General features: G+C 46.5%; 1 protein-coding gene across 1 annotated transcript in view; it reads left to right on the plus strand.

Annotated features, from left to right (window-relative positions):
- The window catches only part of ME3 (malic enzyme 3), a 196593-nt gene that overhangs the window by 153186 nt on the left and 23530 nt on the right, over positions 1 to 19877 (plus strand). The window contains exon 7 of the mRNA XM_054015695.1: positions 12902 to 13011. Coding sequence (XP_053871670.1) covers positions 12902 to 13011 — 110 coding nt within the window. The remainder of the gene's footprint in view (positions 1 to 12901; positions 13012 to 19877) is intronic.

Raw genomic sequence — 19877 nt, forward strand, 5'->3', positions numbered from 1 at the left:
GAACCAACACGTGCACACACCCCCAAACACACACACATTATCCTCCCAACACCTCGCCCTCTTGACACCTATCATTTTGGCACATTTTCTTTCAGTCTGGAGGTTCTTACGTAACCTCCTCTGAAGCCACCACCATGTAATTCTGTGGACTAGTGTGAGGCCCTCTTAGATTCTGTGCTTGAACACCCAGTTAGTTAAGGTGGAAAAAAACAAGCTAGAAGTTTGGATCCAATCCAGTTGCTTGCAGACCTGGCCATAGTGATCCACATATTTGTAACCTGTAGGCTGGACTATTGCAATCCTCATTATCTAGGAAAAATAGCAAGAGAACCCCATGATCTCAGGAAGCTACAGCTTGTTCAGAAAGGCGCAGCACCTTCCAATACAAGTCACCAGGAACCTATCATACTGATACATCACTCTGCTCTGAGTCCACATTGAAAACAGAGTCGAGATCAAGGTCAGTGTCCTGATACTCCTGTTGGTAAATTGTATAGTCACTTGCTTGACTACACTTTGGTTAATTATGAAATATATTCAAGAGACCAAATAACCCATATCAGTCAGGTTTATTGCTCAAAATCAATAGTAGCATAGTACGGGAAGAAAGGCTCAGTACAATACAATCTTGAGCAGTGTTGTTAAATTCACCGTACACAAAAGGTGTGCTCCCTTCCTTGTCATTGTTTTGGATACTAACATTCCAGGCACTAGTCCATTAAACTACCTCCCTAACTTGTACTAAGACGTAGAACAAATGGATCTTGATTTTGACATGTTTCCTATCTGCTTATGCCATATGCTGAATTGCACTATTGCAAGGGATTGTGGGATGTAGCTTACCATGAGTGAACAGAACTCTGGAAAAAACATAGGCCCATTCAGCTCTTATAACTGCCAGGCATTTGTATAATATGGTATATACTAACCTAACAGATGTGCATGGCATCAGTCTTGGTTACCGGAGAGACAGTCTCATCCGCTACAAGCAGGACCTCCTACAACAGCTGCATTCTACCAGAACAATGGTTCACTCAACCAATAGGAGGAGGCTTGTGACCATGGGAGAAAGGAGCTGGACCAGGAACATGGAACTCGGTGCCAGAACAGATAAGAGTGACCACTGGACCTTGCTGCTTTAGCACCCTCAATCTCACTGATTCATAAAAAAACAAAACAAATAATAAGCCTGCTTCTTGATAGCATTGGGGGAAGAGAGAGAACCTCATCCTCTTCGGTGTTTGCATACTATAGCAATGAGGTCTGTATAAGTATTCAAGAGATGAATGGATGGATATCAGGGGACTTGGCAGGTATGATCTGCTTTAGGCTGAGAAATAAGAGTTTTACTGATGGCAAAGTTTGCAGAGTGCTGCTCACCAAAAGCTCTAGCTGGTGAGCACAGAATTAAGAAACCATTAGGGCTTAGTCCTTAGTAGCCTCTGCTCCTGCCATCCATGAGTTTGCTGCTTAAACTTGGAATTGTTTTAAGCCCCAGGCCATTCCCGTAGTCCGTGGGCTCCTGCTGTTGTGAGAAGGCTTCTTCAAACAGCTGGGCTTTGCCGCACGCTCTGGAAATAGACAGGCTTTGGCTCGTTCGATGAGTGCTCAGCTCACATCTACCTCCCGATCTCTTACATGACCGTGTTTTGGGATTGCCAGCACTTAATCAGACTTGCCCAGTGGTGCACAAGCTGTGGTCTGTACAGATGTTTCTTGTAGCTAGGTGAAGACCTAAAACCAATGCTCAGAAGTGCTCATACACTTATTTTCTTCAGGTGATTTGTACCCAAGTTGGGAATTCACACAGCTTTGCCCACCCACACGGCCCAGATGTGCGTGCACATCAGGTGTTCTGCACATGTGCAAAAGTTCCTACAGAGCCCTAAGCATGGACTTTAAAAATGTGCACCTGAAACTAGCCTCATCGATTTGCAATCAGTATAATTGCCCAGTTCTCAAGCACTAAACCAGTCCTGCAGTGTTCCGGCTGCAACTCCAAAACAGCCCATTTTTAAAAATATTTTTAACGAAAATTTTGTTTAATATTAGTGGGGGGGAGGGTTGTTTTTTTTTGCTACTCATACCTACATTTCTGTCTTAAAGTGCCTGAATTCCTTTAAGTCTGTCTTCTGCTCTTTGGAAGGAGGGCTGAGAAATGCAAAAACAGTCTCCCAAAACTTAACTTTTAACAGCCAGCAAAGATGAAAATTACTCATGCAAACTGGAAAGGCGCCTTTACATAAAGAGAGTTACAAGAGCAGATAGTCCCAATAAATACACACTTTAATGTGCCCTAGAGGAACAGGAATATATTGGAGTCCAAAACGAGAAGGTCAAGCAATAAAGCTGCATTTTACTGGAAGAGGGGAATAAACAATCTGCTCAGCATATCCATTGGAAGTAGGCAATTTGGATGCTGGCATCCATCTGTTCAAGCTTCCCCGGCCAGGTTAAACCAAAATCCCACATACTATGTACTACAGCAGGGATCGGCAACCTTTGGCACGCGGCCCACCAGGGTAAGTACCCTGGTGGGCCGGGCTGATTTGTTTACCTGCCGCGTCCACAGGTTCGGCCAGTCATAGCTCCCACTGCCCGCGATTTGCCGCTCCAAGCCAATGAGGGCTGCGGGAAGCGGTATAGGCTGAGGGATGTGTCGGCCGTTGCTTCCCGCTGCCCCCATTGGCCTGGAACAGTGAACTGCGGTCAGTGGGAGCTGTGATCGGCCAAACCTGTGGATGCGGCAGGTAAACAAACCTGTCTGGCTCACCAAGGGGCTTACCTGGCGGACCGCGTGCCAAAGGTTGCCGATCCCTGTACTGCAGCTTTGCTTTATGATAAAGGTAGCTAAACTCTGGGTGGTTAACTCCTTAGGCACTGAACATTTTCCTAGGGTTTCAGATGGACTTCAAGAGAGCATGCCAGAGAAGAGGAGCAAATAGTAGGTAGGGAGAGATTCCTGGAAGAAGCCTGTCCTAACTCACCTGGCCTTTCCCCTGCTGGAAAACAATCAGTCCTAATGTGACTCCCAATCCTTCCTCAGACTGGGAGCCATAACTGGGAAGTGAGGGGGTCTGAAATGGCTGTATGAGACCTGGTAACATGCCAGCTGGACCGACCTGAGGACTCTCCTCTAACTAGAAGCTGCTGCAGGTGCTCTCTCTCTGGCTGTCCTTGATTGTTGTCATAAACTTAAGAGTGCTGAAATATAATAGAGCAGATCCTCAAAATCCGTACACTGCTCATTTGGCAGCTGCTTTTCTTAGAGGCATCCTGCACCTGCAGATAATAAAGCAAGTCATGGACGCTTCCAGCCATATCTCACCTGGGGCATGTGAGATCACAGCAGCTCTCACAAGGTAAGCAGAATACAGCAGGTCAAGCAATGGAGATTTTTTCCTCAGAAATTCTGACAAACACAAATAAACTAATTTGTGTTGAAAACACCCTCAGAATTGTGACCAGGCTCAGGATGGACCTGATTAAACAAAGCTGCAAATGTATTGCTTGGAAGGAGCAGTAAACATTAATGGTGAGATTTTCAACCCGGCCCCAGTAAACTAGGTGTCTAACTCATTTAATTTCAGTGGGATTTGAGTACCTAAATCCCTTAAAATCCTCTGAAAGTCTCAGCATAGTACCTGTCCTTGAAAATCATTCCAATGGTGTCAACTATCGCAATTTTATTGCAAGTCATGCAATATTGGATGTTTTATGTAAAGCCCCAGTTCCTGGAATCCTGTGAGTATGTGAGAATTTCAGATATCATTATTGTTCTTGAGTTTCTAGTCCTCATGGTTACAGTGAAAAAGCCTGAAAATGTGACCTAAGAATGCCTGAAATCTCACAAACCAGAAGGCAAAGAAAATATTTTAAAAATCTCATGATTTTGTGGGGGCGGGGGACAGACTCATGATTTTTGAACATTTGGGGTTGGCAATATTGATTCCATTCTGAACCTTCAAAAATACCTTGGTGAAAAAAAATTCAGCGTTCTATCACTGTCCTGCCATACTTGAAGGGGCATAGAGAGAAATTGAATATTTATGGAGCATCAGACTCTCTTTGCACTGTCCTCAGGAAATGTTTGTTAAAGATAAAAATAGATGGAAGGAGATCTGCTCCAGTGCCCCCTGTTGGACACTCACCAGACTGCTGAATTGCATGTGTCAGCTTGCTGGGGCTGGGCAGAGTTCAGGCACTGTCCCTGGTTTTGGGCCTTTAGGCACACAATCCAGGGACAGACCTCTAATACCCCTCTTCGCAGTGGGAAACCCACGGTCCAGTACTCGAGTGCCATCTTCCTCAAGCCTCATTAGCAGCTTTTGCGCATTCCCCAGAATCCCACCGACGGTGTGAGACTTCTGGTTTAGAGTTTACCTCTTCAGGGCTAGTAACCGTGAAAGCTGACAGACAGACTTTGCCCAGGATTCTAGAACCCAGTTGCTCTTTACCCAGGTAGCACAAGAAATATATAGACATATGCAAAATAATAAACACACCTATACACATTTCCTTGCCTCAGTTTCCTCACCACTCAGGAGAGTTTTTTGGGAATAGGCCAGAATCCTCTCAGGAAGTCAGGATCCTTCCTCATCCCTTCTGCACATGGCTTCTCTTCCAGAATATGGAATAAATCAATCAACCAATCAATCCCACTCTCTCTCAAATGGCTGTCGAGAGACCCTCTCTTTTATAACCTGTAGCCCAATGTTTCTCAGACTGGGGGCCCTGACCCAAAAGGGAGTCGCAAGACTATTGTGGGAGGGGTTGCAAGAGCAGCGGCTGCTGGCCGGGTGCCCAGCTCTGAAGGCAGCGCCACCACCAGCAGCAACACAGAAGTAAGGGTGGCATGGGATGTTGGGGGGGGAGGGGAAGTGTTCGTCAGAGCCTGAAATATTTTCAAATGGGAACCCAGCAGCCCCTTTGTCAAGTGACTCTGATCAGCCCCATCAGGTAATCAGAATCCTCTACCAGCTAATCTATTACTTAGTTACTAACCCACCTGGGTAGACTCATCCTTCTGGATAGGAGCCAGCCAGCTGTTTAGAGTGGTTCCATTTCAATGGGAGAGCACTTAAGCTAACAACCCTTTGTTATTGTTTTACTGCCCCTTGGAATTCCAGTTCAACATGGAAGTAAAAGGACAACAGGGAAGGAAAACAAACCACACATTCAAAATGGAGGCTGCAGTCTGGCTCAGATACTCATAACCAGCCCCTCAGTCTCAAACAGAATTCATAACTGTACATAGAAAATTTCCCCGTATCATCACATCTGCCTGCTATTGGAGAGGACTGTGTGTGGTAGGAAAAGATTTATGTGCCTGACACAGAAAAGAAATGGTTCAGGCGTAATTAATCCTCATGAAAATATGATCTCATAGTCATAGAGATCATCCCACCATTGTGATGTTTGAAGTGCTGGTTGCACAAATTATTGCTGTGCGAGAACACCATTTTTCCTAACCAATTAATGTTAATTCAGAGGTCAGACTGGTTTTAATGGAAATAACTTGCCTGGTATTTTGGTCTAAAAATTGCATGCCTAGTTAAAGATTTGCTAATCCCATTGTTTGTGTAGTATTTGAAGTTGCATTGTGCCAAGAGGAGACCTACCACACAGTCCAATTGTGGTATTTTTCTTCAGCTCTGGCGAATGTCAGCACATGTTAACAGTGATGTGGCATTTTGCTGATCATGACTTTTTCCCTTGCAAGTGCAAAACCACTCACTTGGCAGATAATCGATAAGAGAATCATATTTGCCAGATACTTGCCATGTTATTCATTCCTTGAATATATTCCATGGGAGCCCAGACTACCCCTTTTAGCTGCCAAGCTTTAGTGGAGGAGAGAAATTTGGGAAGCTTCACAATTACGAGGAAGGGGCATTGGTCAGGGGTCAGCATTTTGGAGGAATTATGGTATTGGATGTTTCCTCCGTAGCTTCCAGAATCAATGATGTGAAAAGATTAAAAGTGCATGGAACTTGTAACTGCTCCACCCCCAAAAGATACTGTGCAACTCACAGATAATTGGCAGCAGATTGGTGGCCTCTAGGAAAGGAATTAAAAAGATCAGCGAGGTATTTCAGTTGAAACAACATGGTCTCAGACCCTTTGAAACCTTATAGGGCAAGGAAAAGAATGGGTCCTGTTAGAAATGGGTGTCAAGCTCTTTCCTTGTGTGTGCTTCACTCTGTTTACACCGTGTATTTCCTCATTTTTGTTCTGGTTTGTCCCATTATGCTGTAATTATACCAGAGGTGGGCAAACTACGGCCCATGGGACCGTTCTGCCCGGCCCCTAAGCGCCTGACCCGGGAGGCTAGCTCCTGGCCCCTCCCGCACTGTCCTCCCTCCCCCACAGCCTCAGCTCACTGCGCCGGGGTGCAATGCTCTGGGCAGCGGGGCTGCGAGCTCCTGGGGTAGTGCAGCTACAGAGCCTGGCCTGACCCGGTCTCTGTGCTGCACGGTGTGTGGCTGGCTCCAGCCAGGTGGCATGGCTGCCTGTCCTGGTGCAGCCGCACTGCCAGCCACTGGTGCTCCAGGCAGCGTGGTAAGGGGCAGGGGCAGGGGGCAGGGAGCAGGGGAGGTTGGATAGTGGGCAGGGGAGTTTGGGGGGTGGGCAGAGGCCAGGGGTGTGGATAGGGGTCGGGGCAGTCCCAGAGGGCGGGGAACAGGTGTGTTGAATGGGGGCAGGGGTTCCGGGGGGCGGTCTGGGAGAAGGGGTGGTTGGGTGGGTCAGGGTCTCGGGGGGGGGCAGTCAGGAAGGAGAGGGGGGGTTGGATGGGGCAGCGGAGGGCAGTCAGTGGTGGGGGTTCCGGGGCCGGTCAGGGAGCAGGGGGGATGAATGGAGCAGGGATCCGGGGGGGCAGTCAGGAATGAGAGGAGGGGTTGGATGGGGCGGCGGGGGGCAGTTAGGGGCGGGGGGGGCCGGGAGCGGTCAGGGGACAGAGAGCAGGAGGGGTGGATGGGGCAGGGGTCCTGGGGGGGGGGCGTCAGGGGGCAAGAAGCAGGGGGGGTCGGATAGGGGGTGGAGCCGGGCCAGGCCTGTCTGTTTGGGGAGGCACAGACTCCCCCAACCGGCCCTCCATACAATTTCTGAAACCCGATGTGGCCCTCAGGCCAAAAAGTTTGCCCGCCCCTGAATTATACAAACCATTTTATAAGTGGTATGAAAACTAGTTTCATTCAGCTAAATATTTTAGGCAAGTCTAAGGCAGTTCATTGCCATTGAAATTCAAAGCCCTTTGGCTCCTTTGAAAATTCAACCTTAAGCTCTAATGTTTGGGGGGAGGGAGGGAGAGAGGTGATTATAATGGGAAGATGGAGCACTCTGTACCTGAACCAGAGCTAACGCAATTTGCCCCAAAGAGAAGACCAAATGAGATTAGAAGTAGCTGGTTTACTACAGTAAGGCCTGATGGATCCATCAGGCTATAGAAGTTCTGTTGGGTTCTACAGCTCCAGAGACGACTCTGTCATCTCTAGAGTAAATGCCCCTCAATTGCAGCTGTAGGACAGCACAATAAAAACAACTATTAAAGCAATTTTTTAATAATCCACACCCCTTTCCTCTTGGAGAGAGGAGGAAAGGCCAAACACTGTGGATGCTGGTTGTGTTGCTGCACTGCTGGAAGGCACCCAGATATTAGAAAGGATTTAGGGGTCACAGTGGTCAAACAACTGAACGTGGGCTCCCAGGGCGAGGCTGTGGCAAAAAGAGTCAATGTGACTCTTGAGTGCATAAAGAGGGGAGTAGTGAGTAGGAAGGTTATTTTACCTCTTTGGTGAGATTGAGAGTAGAATACAGAAAACTTAAGGATTAGGCTGCTGATGTGCTGAGATCACGCTTGCTGACCAATACTGTCTCATTGTTTCTTTGCACGCCCCCGCTTGTTTCTGTATCCATCTGCTGTCTCTGTCTTGTTACTTAGATTGTAAGCCCATTGGGGCAGGGCCTATCTTTTTGTTCTGTGTTTGTACAGCATCTACTAGGCAATATGATAATACAAATAATTATCATACTGACTTCAGATCTGGTATCCACATTTTAAAAAGAAGGTTGAAAAATTGAAGAGGCTGCAGAAAAGAGTCACACAAATAATTTGAGGGCTGGAGGAAACGCCTTATAGTGAGATGCTTAAAGCGCTCAATCTGTTTATTTTATCAAAAAGACGCTTGAGAGGCGACTTGATTACAGCGTATGGGAACCTTCACGGGGAGAAAACACTGAGTATTAAAGGGCTCTTCAATTTAGTGGAAAAGAGACAAGAGCCAGTGGCTGGTAGCTGAATCCGTGCAAATTCAAATGAGAAATAAGACACAAATTTGGGTGATGAACCTCTGGGGAACAAACTGCAGAGGGAAGTGGTGGATTCTCCATCTCCTGATGTCTTCAAATCAAGACTGGATGCCTTTCTGGAAGGTCTGTGTTAGCCAACCAAGCACTGTTGGGCTCAGTACAAGGACAGCTGGCTGTCATGTTATGGCCAGGGCTATACAGGAGGTCAGACTAGATGATCTAATGATTCCTTCTGACATTAACATCTAAGACTCTATGAAACCACGGTGATGGATGCACAGTTTAAGAACCCAAAGAGAACAGAATAGAATATGCATTCTCCAGCCATTCCCAAGGATGGAGTCCACAGCTCTTTGGGTGGTGTGATAAAGGGAGTGGGAGAGGGAGGAGGATGTTCAGGGAATACCCCAATATCTGAATTCAGGGGCGTTCTCATCTCAGCCAATGGCTGCTCTATTAGCTGGAAAATAATTTTAAAGGGGGCAGCATGACCCAAAGGTTCATGTTCTACTGGCTGATGCAGTATATCCATTCCAGAAGTTGGCAAAGTAGAGGTAGGAAAGTGACCTATGAGCCAAAATAGCTGAAGGAGGGCAACGGATCGTTCACCAGTGGAACAGTTCTCTAGACCAGGGGTGGGGAACCTTTTTTGTGTCAGGGGCCACTGACCCACTGAAAAAAATCAATGGCGGGCCACACACGTTCAACTCATCTGCTGGAGGGTGCGGAGGCTTGGGGCTTCCTCCCTCAGTGGTGCAAGCCAGCGCTCGCGGCTCCAGCCCCACAGGGGGGCACCGAAACTCAGCGTCCCTCCATGAGCACCAGCTCACCCTGCCATGGGAGGAAGCCCTGAGTCTCAGCCCCCTCCCGCTCCCTGGCAGGTGAGTTGTACGTTGGCCTGCTGGCCGGATGAAAATGAGCAAGGAGACGGATCCAGCCCATGGGCCATAGGTTCCCCCCGCCCCCATGCTCTAGACAGTAAGGACAATTCTTTCTAAAGCAGCCCCTAAGTTTGGTTGCTTTCTGTTTTGGGGGGGGACTGATCTGAGGCACTCTGGGCCTGATTTTCAGAAGTACTTAGCACCCCCACCCCAGCTGTAATCCCTGGGAGCTGTGGGTGTCCAGCACCTCTGAAAATGTCTGTCTCTCATTAGATTGTGAGCTCCATAAGGCAGGGACTGGGACCTTCCCTTCTGTTTGGAAAGCTCCTAGCCCATTATGGCCACTAGAACTAATAAAACAGATTTTTGTGAAAGGAAGGATGGTCTTGTGGCTCAGGCAGTGGGCTGGCTTCCTGTGTGACCTGAAGCAACTCACTGAATTGCTCTGTGCTCAATTGCTCATCTAAAAGGGGGATAATAATGCTTCCCTCCCTTGCAGCAGTGTTGGGAGGAAAAATCTGCTGTTCTCTGTGAGGAGCTCGTATACTACAGTGCCAAGCACCAGGGAAAAATCTTTACCTAAGTAAATAGGTGCCTAGATATAGCCAACCATGTAAGAAAATGTTGGTCTGGGTGACTTACCCAAGGTCACACAGTAAGTCAGTGTAAATGATAGGAATAGGACCCAGTCCTGCTATATGCTCTTCAACTACAACCATTACACAGGCCCAGGTATTTGAAATGTGGACTTGCTTTGTTGCTCTGCCAACTAGTGACTTAGGGCTTGTTTACACAGAGCCTTAGTGCATGGCAAACCAAGGTGTGAATGTACAGCGCACTAGCTTGCTGCACACTAACTGGCTGTGTGGACCCTGCTCCTGTGCACTAAAAGTTCACTAGTGTGCTTTGATATACTAGCAGCAACACCCAGAGACATTAGATAAAAACATAAAATGCTCATGCTTGAAGGTTGCAACATAACACTTCTTTGTTGCTTAGAATGCAGAAAACACAAGAACCCCAAAACAGAGAGAAACAAAGCAGGCTGCTCCCTAAAATAGAGTGGCACAACTCACCTAGCTGGCTGCCTACAACCTGATTCTGCCCTACAGAGCCCTCTAGCCTGTCAGCAGGATCAGGGTATAAAGTGGCAGCTTGTGATTTTTACAGTTTTCAATACACCACAAGCAGTACCCCAAAGCACATTACAGACCGTTTAGTGCCTGGTAGCAGGGTCCACACAGCCAGTTAGTGCCCAGCAAGCTAGGAGCACTGTAGATTTACACCCCAACTTGCTATGCACTAAGGGCTTGTCTACACTACCACTTTCGTAGATATAATTTTTGTCGCTCAGGGGTGTGAAAAAAACACCGACATGGAGAACAGGGCAATGCTTTTTATAGATCAATTCTGTGTATTGGACTGAAAAGAGGAAGAAAGAGACCAGTGGAAAAGGAGACTGACTACAAGTGATTTTTTCAAAGAAAATGTAGGGGCTTAAGAGCCTAAATCTCATTGAAAGTTAATGTGCCTTAGGCTTCTAAGTGCCTAAGTCACTTTAGACATGGGATGCAGATGCCTAAGTCACTTTTGCACTTTTTGACAAATGTTACCCTACATCTCTTGAGGGGCAGGAGAAGTGGGGAGAGAGAAAGTTGATAGGCTGCCTCTTAGAGAGGCCAGATGGTTTATAAAACATCTCTGACCAGCCTGATTAAATTTCTCATGATGGAGTGGTAAATAGGGACAATAAATGTGCTTGTCATTGTCTCCTTGTCGACAGACATGGTAGAAATTGAAAGTAGCACAAAAAAAATCTGGGACACTCTGAGAGCGCCTGAGCCTAGCCACTCGGAGAGTTGTGAATGGAGCTTTTGATGGCTGCAATCTTGGCTTTTAAACAAAGCATGATTCGCTGGTATCACTTTCTAGTTTAAAGTATTGGTGTCCCACTTTTTCATGTCAAATGTCAATGGCAAAAGGGAGAGACTGGCAGGTATGAATGAAAGTGCTGCCTTTGCATTGCTTAAGGTCCCAGAGAGGGTCATTTTTGTAATACCTCAACAATCATTTAGCCTCCTTTGACATAACTACAGTACTGAGGCTGCTAATCGCTGCATTGCTCATTCCTCATGCTCCTCCCGTTGTCTGATGATGGTTATTTGAGAGACAACCCTATTCACTATCTCTTTTATTTTATTAGTTTAGCAGTAAAGACAGGCGTCAGATGACTGTTGAAAGTTTAAAGAGATGCATAAACCTGAAATCATACTGCTGTCTGGAAAAAAATGATCTACAAGTAACAACTAGGGTGACTGTAACAGAAAGAGATTAGGGGAAAAGAAGGATTTTCCTCTAATTCGTTTACTTTGTGATTTTTGTATAACGTTGTTTGTGTTTCAATCTTCTTCAGTGCAACATGGGAGAGAGGAACATTTTTTAATGTAGAAGAATGTAGTAGTCAAATCACACAATGGTAGGGGGATCAGAGGCTGGTGCATGCAGTGAAAAGAATTTCTTTCAAGCACCTAGATTTCAAGTGGTGTTGATGGTGTTCTTTTAACTGATATTTCTTTTGTAGGCAGGGTACTGTCTTTCTAAAGAAATAACCCGAATCAAGCTCAAAAGTTGATTTCCTTCCCTTTCTGAGATTTGCATGCAAACTCTCCTTTGAAAATTGGTCAGTTCAGTATTTAACATTATCCCAAATACAAATTCAATGTCCCTTATGGATGGGACTTTGTAATACTATTACTTAGTCCTTCTGTAGTGCCTTCCCTCTGGGGATCTTCCACAGATTCACAAACATGAATGCACTGATACTCAGAATACTCTCGTTAGGAAAATATTGTTGTCCCCAGGGGGAAACTGAGGCAAGGAGGGGTTACGTGATTTGCCCTAGATTATGTAGCAAATCAGTGACAGACCAGGTAATAGAACTAAGATGTCTTGCTTGCTCTGCCTTAACCATAATTCCTTCTGTATAATCAGTACAAATGGGAAGGATAATCTCATGCTTAAAACACAGGCATGGAGTCAGCAAGTCGGGATCCAATTTCTGCACTGACTCCTTATGTGACCTTGGGAAGTCACCTAATTTTTCTGTTCCTCAGTTTCCTCCTCTTGAAAACTTCTTTATCTCCAGGTGTGATGTTATGAGGTTTAACTCATTGTCATTTCTGTAGTACATTGAGATACTCAGATGGGAGGGCCTGATGCAGTGCAAATTAAAATACATTTCCCTAGAGTGGCAGCAAAGTCTCTGGACAGGGCTACACTACGGGGCTAAGTGAATAACGTAGTTGGAATCGACATATCTTAGGTCAACTTATTGTGGTGTCTACTTACCTCATGCTATTGCAGTGACTTACCTTATGCTTCTTGTTCCATTGGAGTACTGGAGTTGATGGGAGAGCGATCAGCGGTTGATTTAGCGGGTCTTCACTAGACCCTTGATGAATTGATTGCCGCGCGCTGATCCCCCAGTAAGTGGAGACAAGCCCTCTGATTAGAGTGGATGATTCTGATGTCTCACATAGGCACTGTCAATATACCACTTCCTTGGATGGTTATCACCACTAGTCTTTTTTCTATATATATTTTCTGTACATACAACCATGTTCTCTTTATAAAAATATTTAGCAGATATATACTTTTCTACCTGTGTTGTGGGGGTTTTTATCCACTTCTAATTGTCCTTTAAACTACAGGTATGGCATGAATTGCTTGATCCAGTTTGAAGATTTTGCCAATGCCAACGCTTTCCGTCTGCTCAACAAATACCGCAACAGATATTGTACATTCAACGATGATATTCAGGGTAAGTGCCAATGCAATCCTGACCAATTGACAGGGAAATGCAACTGAGTTCACAAGGCCATTAAATATACTGAGCTCAAATTTCCTCAGAGCCTGATAGAGTTTACGCACAAGCAATAACAATGTAAACAAAAGCACAGTAATGTATTTTGAAAAGTGTGCCTGTCATTTCCAGTAAGCTAGCTGCTCTGCAAATTTCTGCAGCAGTTGTCACTGCGAGAAAATGTACCATGTGTGCTCTCCCAGTGCTTTAGTTAGTTCAGTGAGTTGACTTAATTTTCTGCAATCTGGTTGAGACAATACAAATGATACTTAGCAGTTCTGTAGGGCTTTTAGTCTTCAAATGCTCCACAAGCCTAAACCTTGCAAATCCCCTGTGCTATTATCTTGCCGGTTGACTTCCGCCTTGTATACAGCTTCTGCAGTCAGCCCCACTGGGGTAAATCCAGGTTAAATGGAGCAACTCTGGGTATTCACTAAGGAAACTAAGAGAAGAATTTCCTCAGAGGGATTAATGTGACTCTTCCAAAACCACAGAACAGCAAGAGTGACAAAGCCGGGATTAGAACCCGTGTCCTGTCTCAGTCCCAGAGCCCACAATGCCCCCTGTTTCCTCAACATGTGGAAGGGAGTGAGTATCAGAGCTGGTGGTGTCCCAGTCTGATGCTCAGCTCATTAGACCTCCTCCCTCTGTCTCCGTAACAAATGCATAAACTCTTCCTTTCCTTGACAGCTGCACTGCCAGTGTTTCACATGTGGGGATTTTTTGTTTGTTTTAAGTCTCTGTGATAAATACCCTTCCACCTATCAAGTTAAGAGCAGGATCTTCCTATCACATTAGAAACTGGCTGCCCTTTTCCTCTCCTTCTTGTCTCCTCACCTTTTTCTTCCTTTTCTCATCCTGACTGGCACACGCAGGAGTTTCAGAGGGTTGATCTTAATCAGCTATTTACAAACAATGGGACTTGTCCTAATCTGTGTCTGAAAAAGATTGAAAGGAAATGTTGTGCCAGTACCAGTTTCACACAAAGCCTGTCCCTACACAAGGTGCTTCCCAGAGGTATCTATGTACACACTCCTTCCAGCAACATCCTGCAATGCTCTCTAACAGGGCCTTCACAGTGATGAAGGTCCAAGAGCGATCAGGCCCCCAGAGGGACTTTGGGGGATGAAGGTGTATGGGAGAGAGAGGTAGGATGAGCAGTCATCCTGGAAGAACCATGTTCTGAGGAGGGATTTTGTGGCGACATGTCAGACTGGGAAAGGGAGACATGTGGAGTAACAGGGAAGAAGTCCAAGTGACAAAGAGTAGGAGAAGAACACAAAAGGGGATGGTAGGTCCATGCAGCTTGGGTGGAGTGACGGAGGAAGGAGGTGAGAGCAGACCAGGAAGCAGGAGCCAAATTTTGCAAGGCCTTGAGAGCCAGGACAAAGCTTACATTTGATATGCGGGAGGGGAGAGAGGGGAAGAGGTGTGGCGCTAGTAAAGAGATTAGAAGAAGGACTGGGCTTGGTTGGAGCACAGGGTTTTGGTGAGGGGGCTAGAGAGGGTTGGGCAGACTTTTTTGAGATTTGCAAAGGGAAGAGTGGCAGGATTTGGTGACTGTCAGTGTGAGGGAAGAGAGGGAGGAGATGAAAAGGACATGGCAGCTCTGAGCCTGGGGGACAGGGCAGATGGTGTGGAGAGCCCATCTAGGGAGAGGATTAACACCCTCTCTGAGGAGACCCCACAGTTGAGTGCCTGGGAGCAAATTCTGGATCTAACTCACCAGAGCACTGCTGGCGTGGTTCCACTATGAAGGACGGCAGGATTTGGGGGTGGCCATGCGGGCCTCTGCCAGCGCACAGGTATTGGCTGGTGCTCCTCCGTTAGGCATGTGCAGTTGCATCTTTGAAGATCTGGCCCTTAGGAAATTGGCTGATAGGCAAAATCCCCACATGCTAAAACAATAGACACTTCCCACTTTCCAAACTTCCTGATCTCCCCTCCAGCAAAGCACACAGCTGGGGCTGGTTGCATTGTAGCAGATGAGGACACAACTGCTCATTAATCATTTGGGTAGCAGTGAGATGTGTCAGGGAAGTTAACCATTGTCTTGGAGGGTTTATGAGGTTGCCTTTTAATTGTATGTCAGACAGCAAAAGGCAGGGAGGACAAGTCCAGAAGTAATAGAGGGTCCTGTGGCACCTTTAAGACTAACAGATGTATTGGAGCGTAAGCTTTCGTGGGTGAATACCCATTTTGTCAGACACATGTCATACCCACTTCATCAGACGTATTCACCCACGAAAGCTTATGCTCCAATACATCTGTTAGTCTTATAAGTGCCACAGGACTCTCTATTGCTTTTTACAGATCCAGACTAACACGGCTACCCCTCTGATACTTAAGTCCAGAAATATGTGACTGCACAGAAGTGTAGCGCAGGTAGGGTGACCAGATGTCCCCATTTTATAAGGACAGTCCCGATTTTTGGGTCTTTTTCTTATATAGGCTCCTATTGCCCCCCACCTCCTGTCCTGATTTTTCACATTTGCTGTCTGGTCACCCTAACCTCAGGTGTGGGATAAAGTAGGGGGAGTCTGACTTTAATTTATACCCTCCTGTTTCCTGCTTTTCCTGCTGTGCCTCCTCTTCTGATCCCTTTATAGTTCAGGCCTTGTCTACATTTCAAAGTTGTGCCAATTTAACTTAAATCGGGTTTTAAATGATTTAGTTAAACCAGTGCTTGGCCCTGTGTGTAAGCACTCTTGCTTCAGTTTAGCTCAAGTCATTAAGGAATAGATTTACTTCAACCTGAACCTGACTTATATAGATTTAGTGTAACAGTGTCCATACAGGGGTTTGCACGGGTTTAACAAAATCAGATTTAAAAACACGGTGTTAGCTAAAATGGTGCAACCAGGCTACAGTTCAAGCTTATTGGCCAAAGTCCCAGGGGAAATTCACCATCAGTAAGTGGATTTGAATCTAAGGCCTGGTAAACACACAAGAGTTAGGTTGGTATAGCGGTGTCGGGCAGGGTGTGAAAAAAACATCTATCTGTGCAACCCCCAATGTAGTCAAAGCTACGTTGACAGAAGAGTGCTGCCATCGTTTTGGGAGGCAGTACAGCCATGGAAAAACCCCTTCCATTGGAGTAGGCTGCATCTACACTGCGGGGTTGTCCCGGCTTTGTCTCTGTAGTGGCAGTGCAGCCAAACGGGAATCTGTGAGGATTAGCAGGTCTGACGAATGCCCTTACTGAAGGTGTGTGAAGAATGTATAAATCCCACCCCTCAGAATCACTTCGGCCTCCCTTTCTTTGGTCCTGGGTGTCTGAGAGAAAAGACGCCATCTCTTGAAAGATTAATTCCCACCATTGTTTGGTTAACAATGCTGACTTCCTTCAGAGAGCATCCTAACGCAACACTGTGAGAGTGACTCCGAGGATAAAAACCCTTCCCCCGCCCTGTCCAGACTGCTAACGCGGAGTGGGACGTTTGCCATGTATATATCACAGACTGGGAAGAGGTGATTGTTTTTATTACGAAACCCATTAGCCCAGGCCTGAGGCAGGAGCTGGCTCACAGTGCCCGGCTGTGTGGGAGTTCCCCATTCAGGGACTGTTCCTCATTTCTCCCCTGGGATGATGACATCACTCCTTTCCCAGCCCGGTCTCGGTTCATTCATGGGGCAGCAGCTGGGATTTCAGCTACAAGGGATTATTTTTTGCCTGTTCCCTCACCCCGTTGAAAAGTCAGGGATGCGCTGAGCAGCAGGATGTTTGACTGGAGAGGCATCAGGAATATCCTACCCTGCTGTGGTTTGTGTACTTCCCTTACCCACAGACAATGGGGAAGAGAAAGGAGACAATTCAGAACTCCTGCAGTGGAATAAATCTTGTGCACTATTGAGACAGGGCTCCTTATGTTTCCGCCTCATCACTATATAGAGGAAAGCACCTGTTGAATTAAGCAGGAGCCCATCGGAGCCCTGCCTCTGCCCAATTCTAAAGCTACATGGCCACATGCCTCGTTCACTGTGCAGTCGAGAGCTTTGTCTCGTTCAACTCAGCCTTCTAAAGTGTGTGCTGAAGTGTGTGATGATCCAGCACCATCCAAACCAATATAAGTCTTTCTGTGGACTTGAATGTGGGAGGTCTGGCTTACACCGCTGAAATTTTTGTGCAACCAGCACACAGTTTTCCATGTCTTGGAAAATTTTACACACCAATGGATTAAAGGAACAGGTCTTGCCAGGGGCCCTTGCTTCAGTAAAGGTACTCCTCACATGGAACAGGACCAAGTAGCTCCACTTATTTGCTGCACATCAAGAATATGGATGACTTTTGTGGGCTCTGATCATCTGCCATGCCCAGAGCAGTACCTAGTAGAATAGGTTGCTGTGCAACGTGTATCTACACTTGCAGAAAAAAATTATGATGTGCTCTTGACAAGTAGTATTTGATCATGTAATTAAAGGACTAGATCATGCATAGGGGCAGAGATAAGGATGCATGGCTGTCCCTACTTTGGCATTTCCTTACTTTTGAGTAACTTGGATGTTCTCTCTACATTAGTTTTTTGATGGAATAATAATATTTACTAAGATTTTTCAAAAGTGACAATTGATTTTGGGTGCTTCTATTTCTGGGTGTCCTTATGGCCAGCCTGATTTTCAGAAAGAGCAGCACACCCGCCCTCTGCACATGAGACCTCTTCAAGGTGTCTCAGGATGAAAACCCCAAATCACTAGCCACTTCTGAAAATCTTGGCTATTTATATAAAGCAGTTGCACAATGAAACTGAAATGCACTCTGTGCACAGGGTTCATTTCATTCCTCAGAACTTCTTTATGTCTTCTCATAGTCCTTGGACTATAGGAGAATGCTACTCCCAGGTCTTAGTTGAGATGAGAGGTGTGTTGCAGCCCTCCCAGTCTGAATCCCTCCACTGTTTGGATGGGTTGGACTCCAGAGCTCCATGCTGTGACCCAGGCTGAAGGCACAGGTCCACAGGCCGAGTAGACTCGGACTAGTGTCTGGCAATGTGCTCTGTAATTTCAGCAGATTGAACTGTACAGTATTTTATTTTGTTGTTTCAGCTGACATGGAATATGCATTGGTCATTATGACAGGAAACTAAGAGGGAAGAGAAGCAGAATAGGAAGAGAGCACTGGAAGATATAATGCTATAAACAAAGCAAACTATGTGCTGTTGGACAGCTTCTGAACAGGGCAATGTCCCTGTAGGGACCTTCCCATCCTTCGTGGGAAGGCAAAGGGGGAGATTTTTCTCAGTCCTGCCGGGATTCCCCATTATCCTGCCCCTTCTGACCTGCTGTGCTCTGTGAGAGACGAGGCTCCAGCACTTTGCAGTTGCTGCTGCTGACTAAGGACCAGCTCCCCCTCCTGCATCCCTTATGCACCCAGAGGTCCCACTGACTTTTGTGTGGGCTGCTTATGTAACCCACACACCTCCTGGGTGTGGTGTTCTGTCCTCTCTAGTGGCACCGAGAGCACTTAGGGTATGTCCAGGCTACCCGCCGTATCGGCGGGTAGCGATCAATTTATCGGGGATCGCTATATCGCGTCTCGTTAAGACGCGATATATTGATCCCCGAACGCGCTCTCCGTTGACGCCGGAACTCCACCGGAGTGAGCAGCGGTAGCGGAGTCGACGGAGGAGCCGCGGCCGTTGATCCCGCGCCGTGAGGACCCAAGGTAAATCGATCTAAGATACTTCGACTTCAGCTACGCTATTCACGTAGCTGAAGTTGCGTATCTTAGATCGACCCTCCTCCCTCCCAGTGTAGACCAGCCCTTAGAGAGAGCATTAATTGAGTCTGCTCTACAGCCTTAGCTAAGAGCCGGTTGGCTTTTAGCTCATATGGTAGAGGCTCATGCACTAAGCTCCAGAGGCCCCAGGTTCGATCCCGCCCACCGACAACTTGGGGTCTGTCGGCGTTACACTTACATAGTAGACCAGACTCTTGACCTCAGTGGAACGACACTGATATAGACCTGCTGAGGGTCTGGCCCAATGTGTATGATCCATTAAGCGGGTATGGAACATTGCACTTTCCCCCACACATACACACCAGCACAGATTTGAGACTGTATTCAGCTTTTGTCTTTCACTGGACAGTATTACTAACCCTGTCTCTGAACCATTCCTATAGCCCATGCTGTAAAGACCAACATAATTTGCCTCCCTGTTAAGCTCCTCCTATGAAGCGCATGATACAAAGTCACTTTCCAGGGGAGACAAGATTTTTATATATATTAAAAATATATATAAAGAACTTGACGTGTTAAAAAGGTGTTTGACGCCCGGTCTCAGCACTGACTCTCCTATTGCGGTTTTGTCCCCGGCAAGGTTGCTGGGGCAATGGATAGCAGTGGCTTCTGCCTTCCTTTGAAGGGAAGGAGGTTTAATCTCTTCAGTGTCACTGATGAGCTGAGCAGATCTACCCCCACCGTGAGAAATGCTCGGCATCGCCAGTGGTCCCAAACCTGTCACACTAGAGAGTGAAGGGTCTGAACTAGCATCCTCTGAGTGTCAGCACGTTACTGTACTGCTAGATCGCCCGGCCTGACTGGCTCCATACCATTTCATGGTTTATTTTTTAACCTTGTATCTAGATCCTCTTTGGGAAGAATAAGAGCACTCTGGTTACACTTAGAGGACATTAGGAGGTCAAACTGAAAATATTCGGAGATCTTCACCTCGCTATAATTTTGCTATGTTTTACTTTCAATTATGTCTTTGGATTGCATCTGGGACGGCTACTCGCCGTTCTCCAATAACCATCTGAATGGCAACGGCTGCAGAGGATTAATATGAAGGCAGGTTTGGAAAAGCTGCACAGCTGGGGCTTGTTTG

Source organism: Malaclemys terrapin, chromosome 1 (assembly GCF_027887155.1).
Source record: "Malaclemys terrapin pileata isolate rMalTer1 chromosome 1, rMalTer1.hap1, whole genome shotgun sequence".
Taxonomy (NCBI): Eukaryota; Metazoa; Chordata; order Testudines; family Emydidae; genus Malaclemys; species Malaclemys terrapin.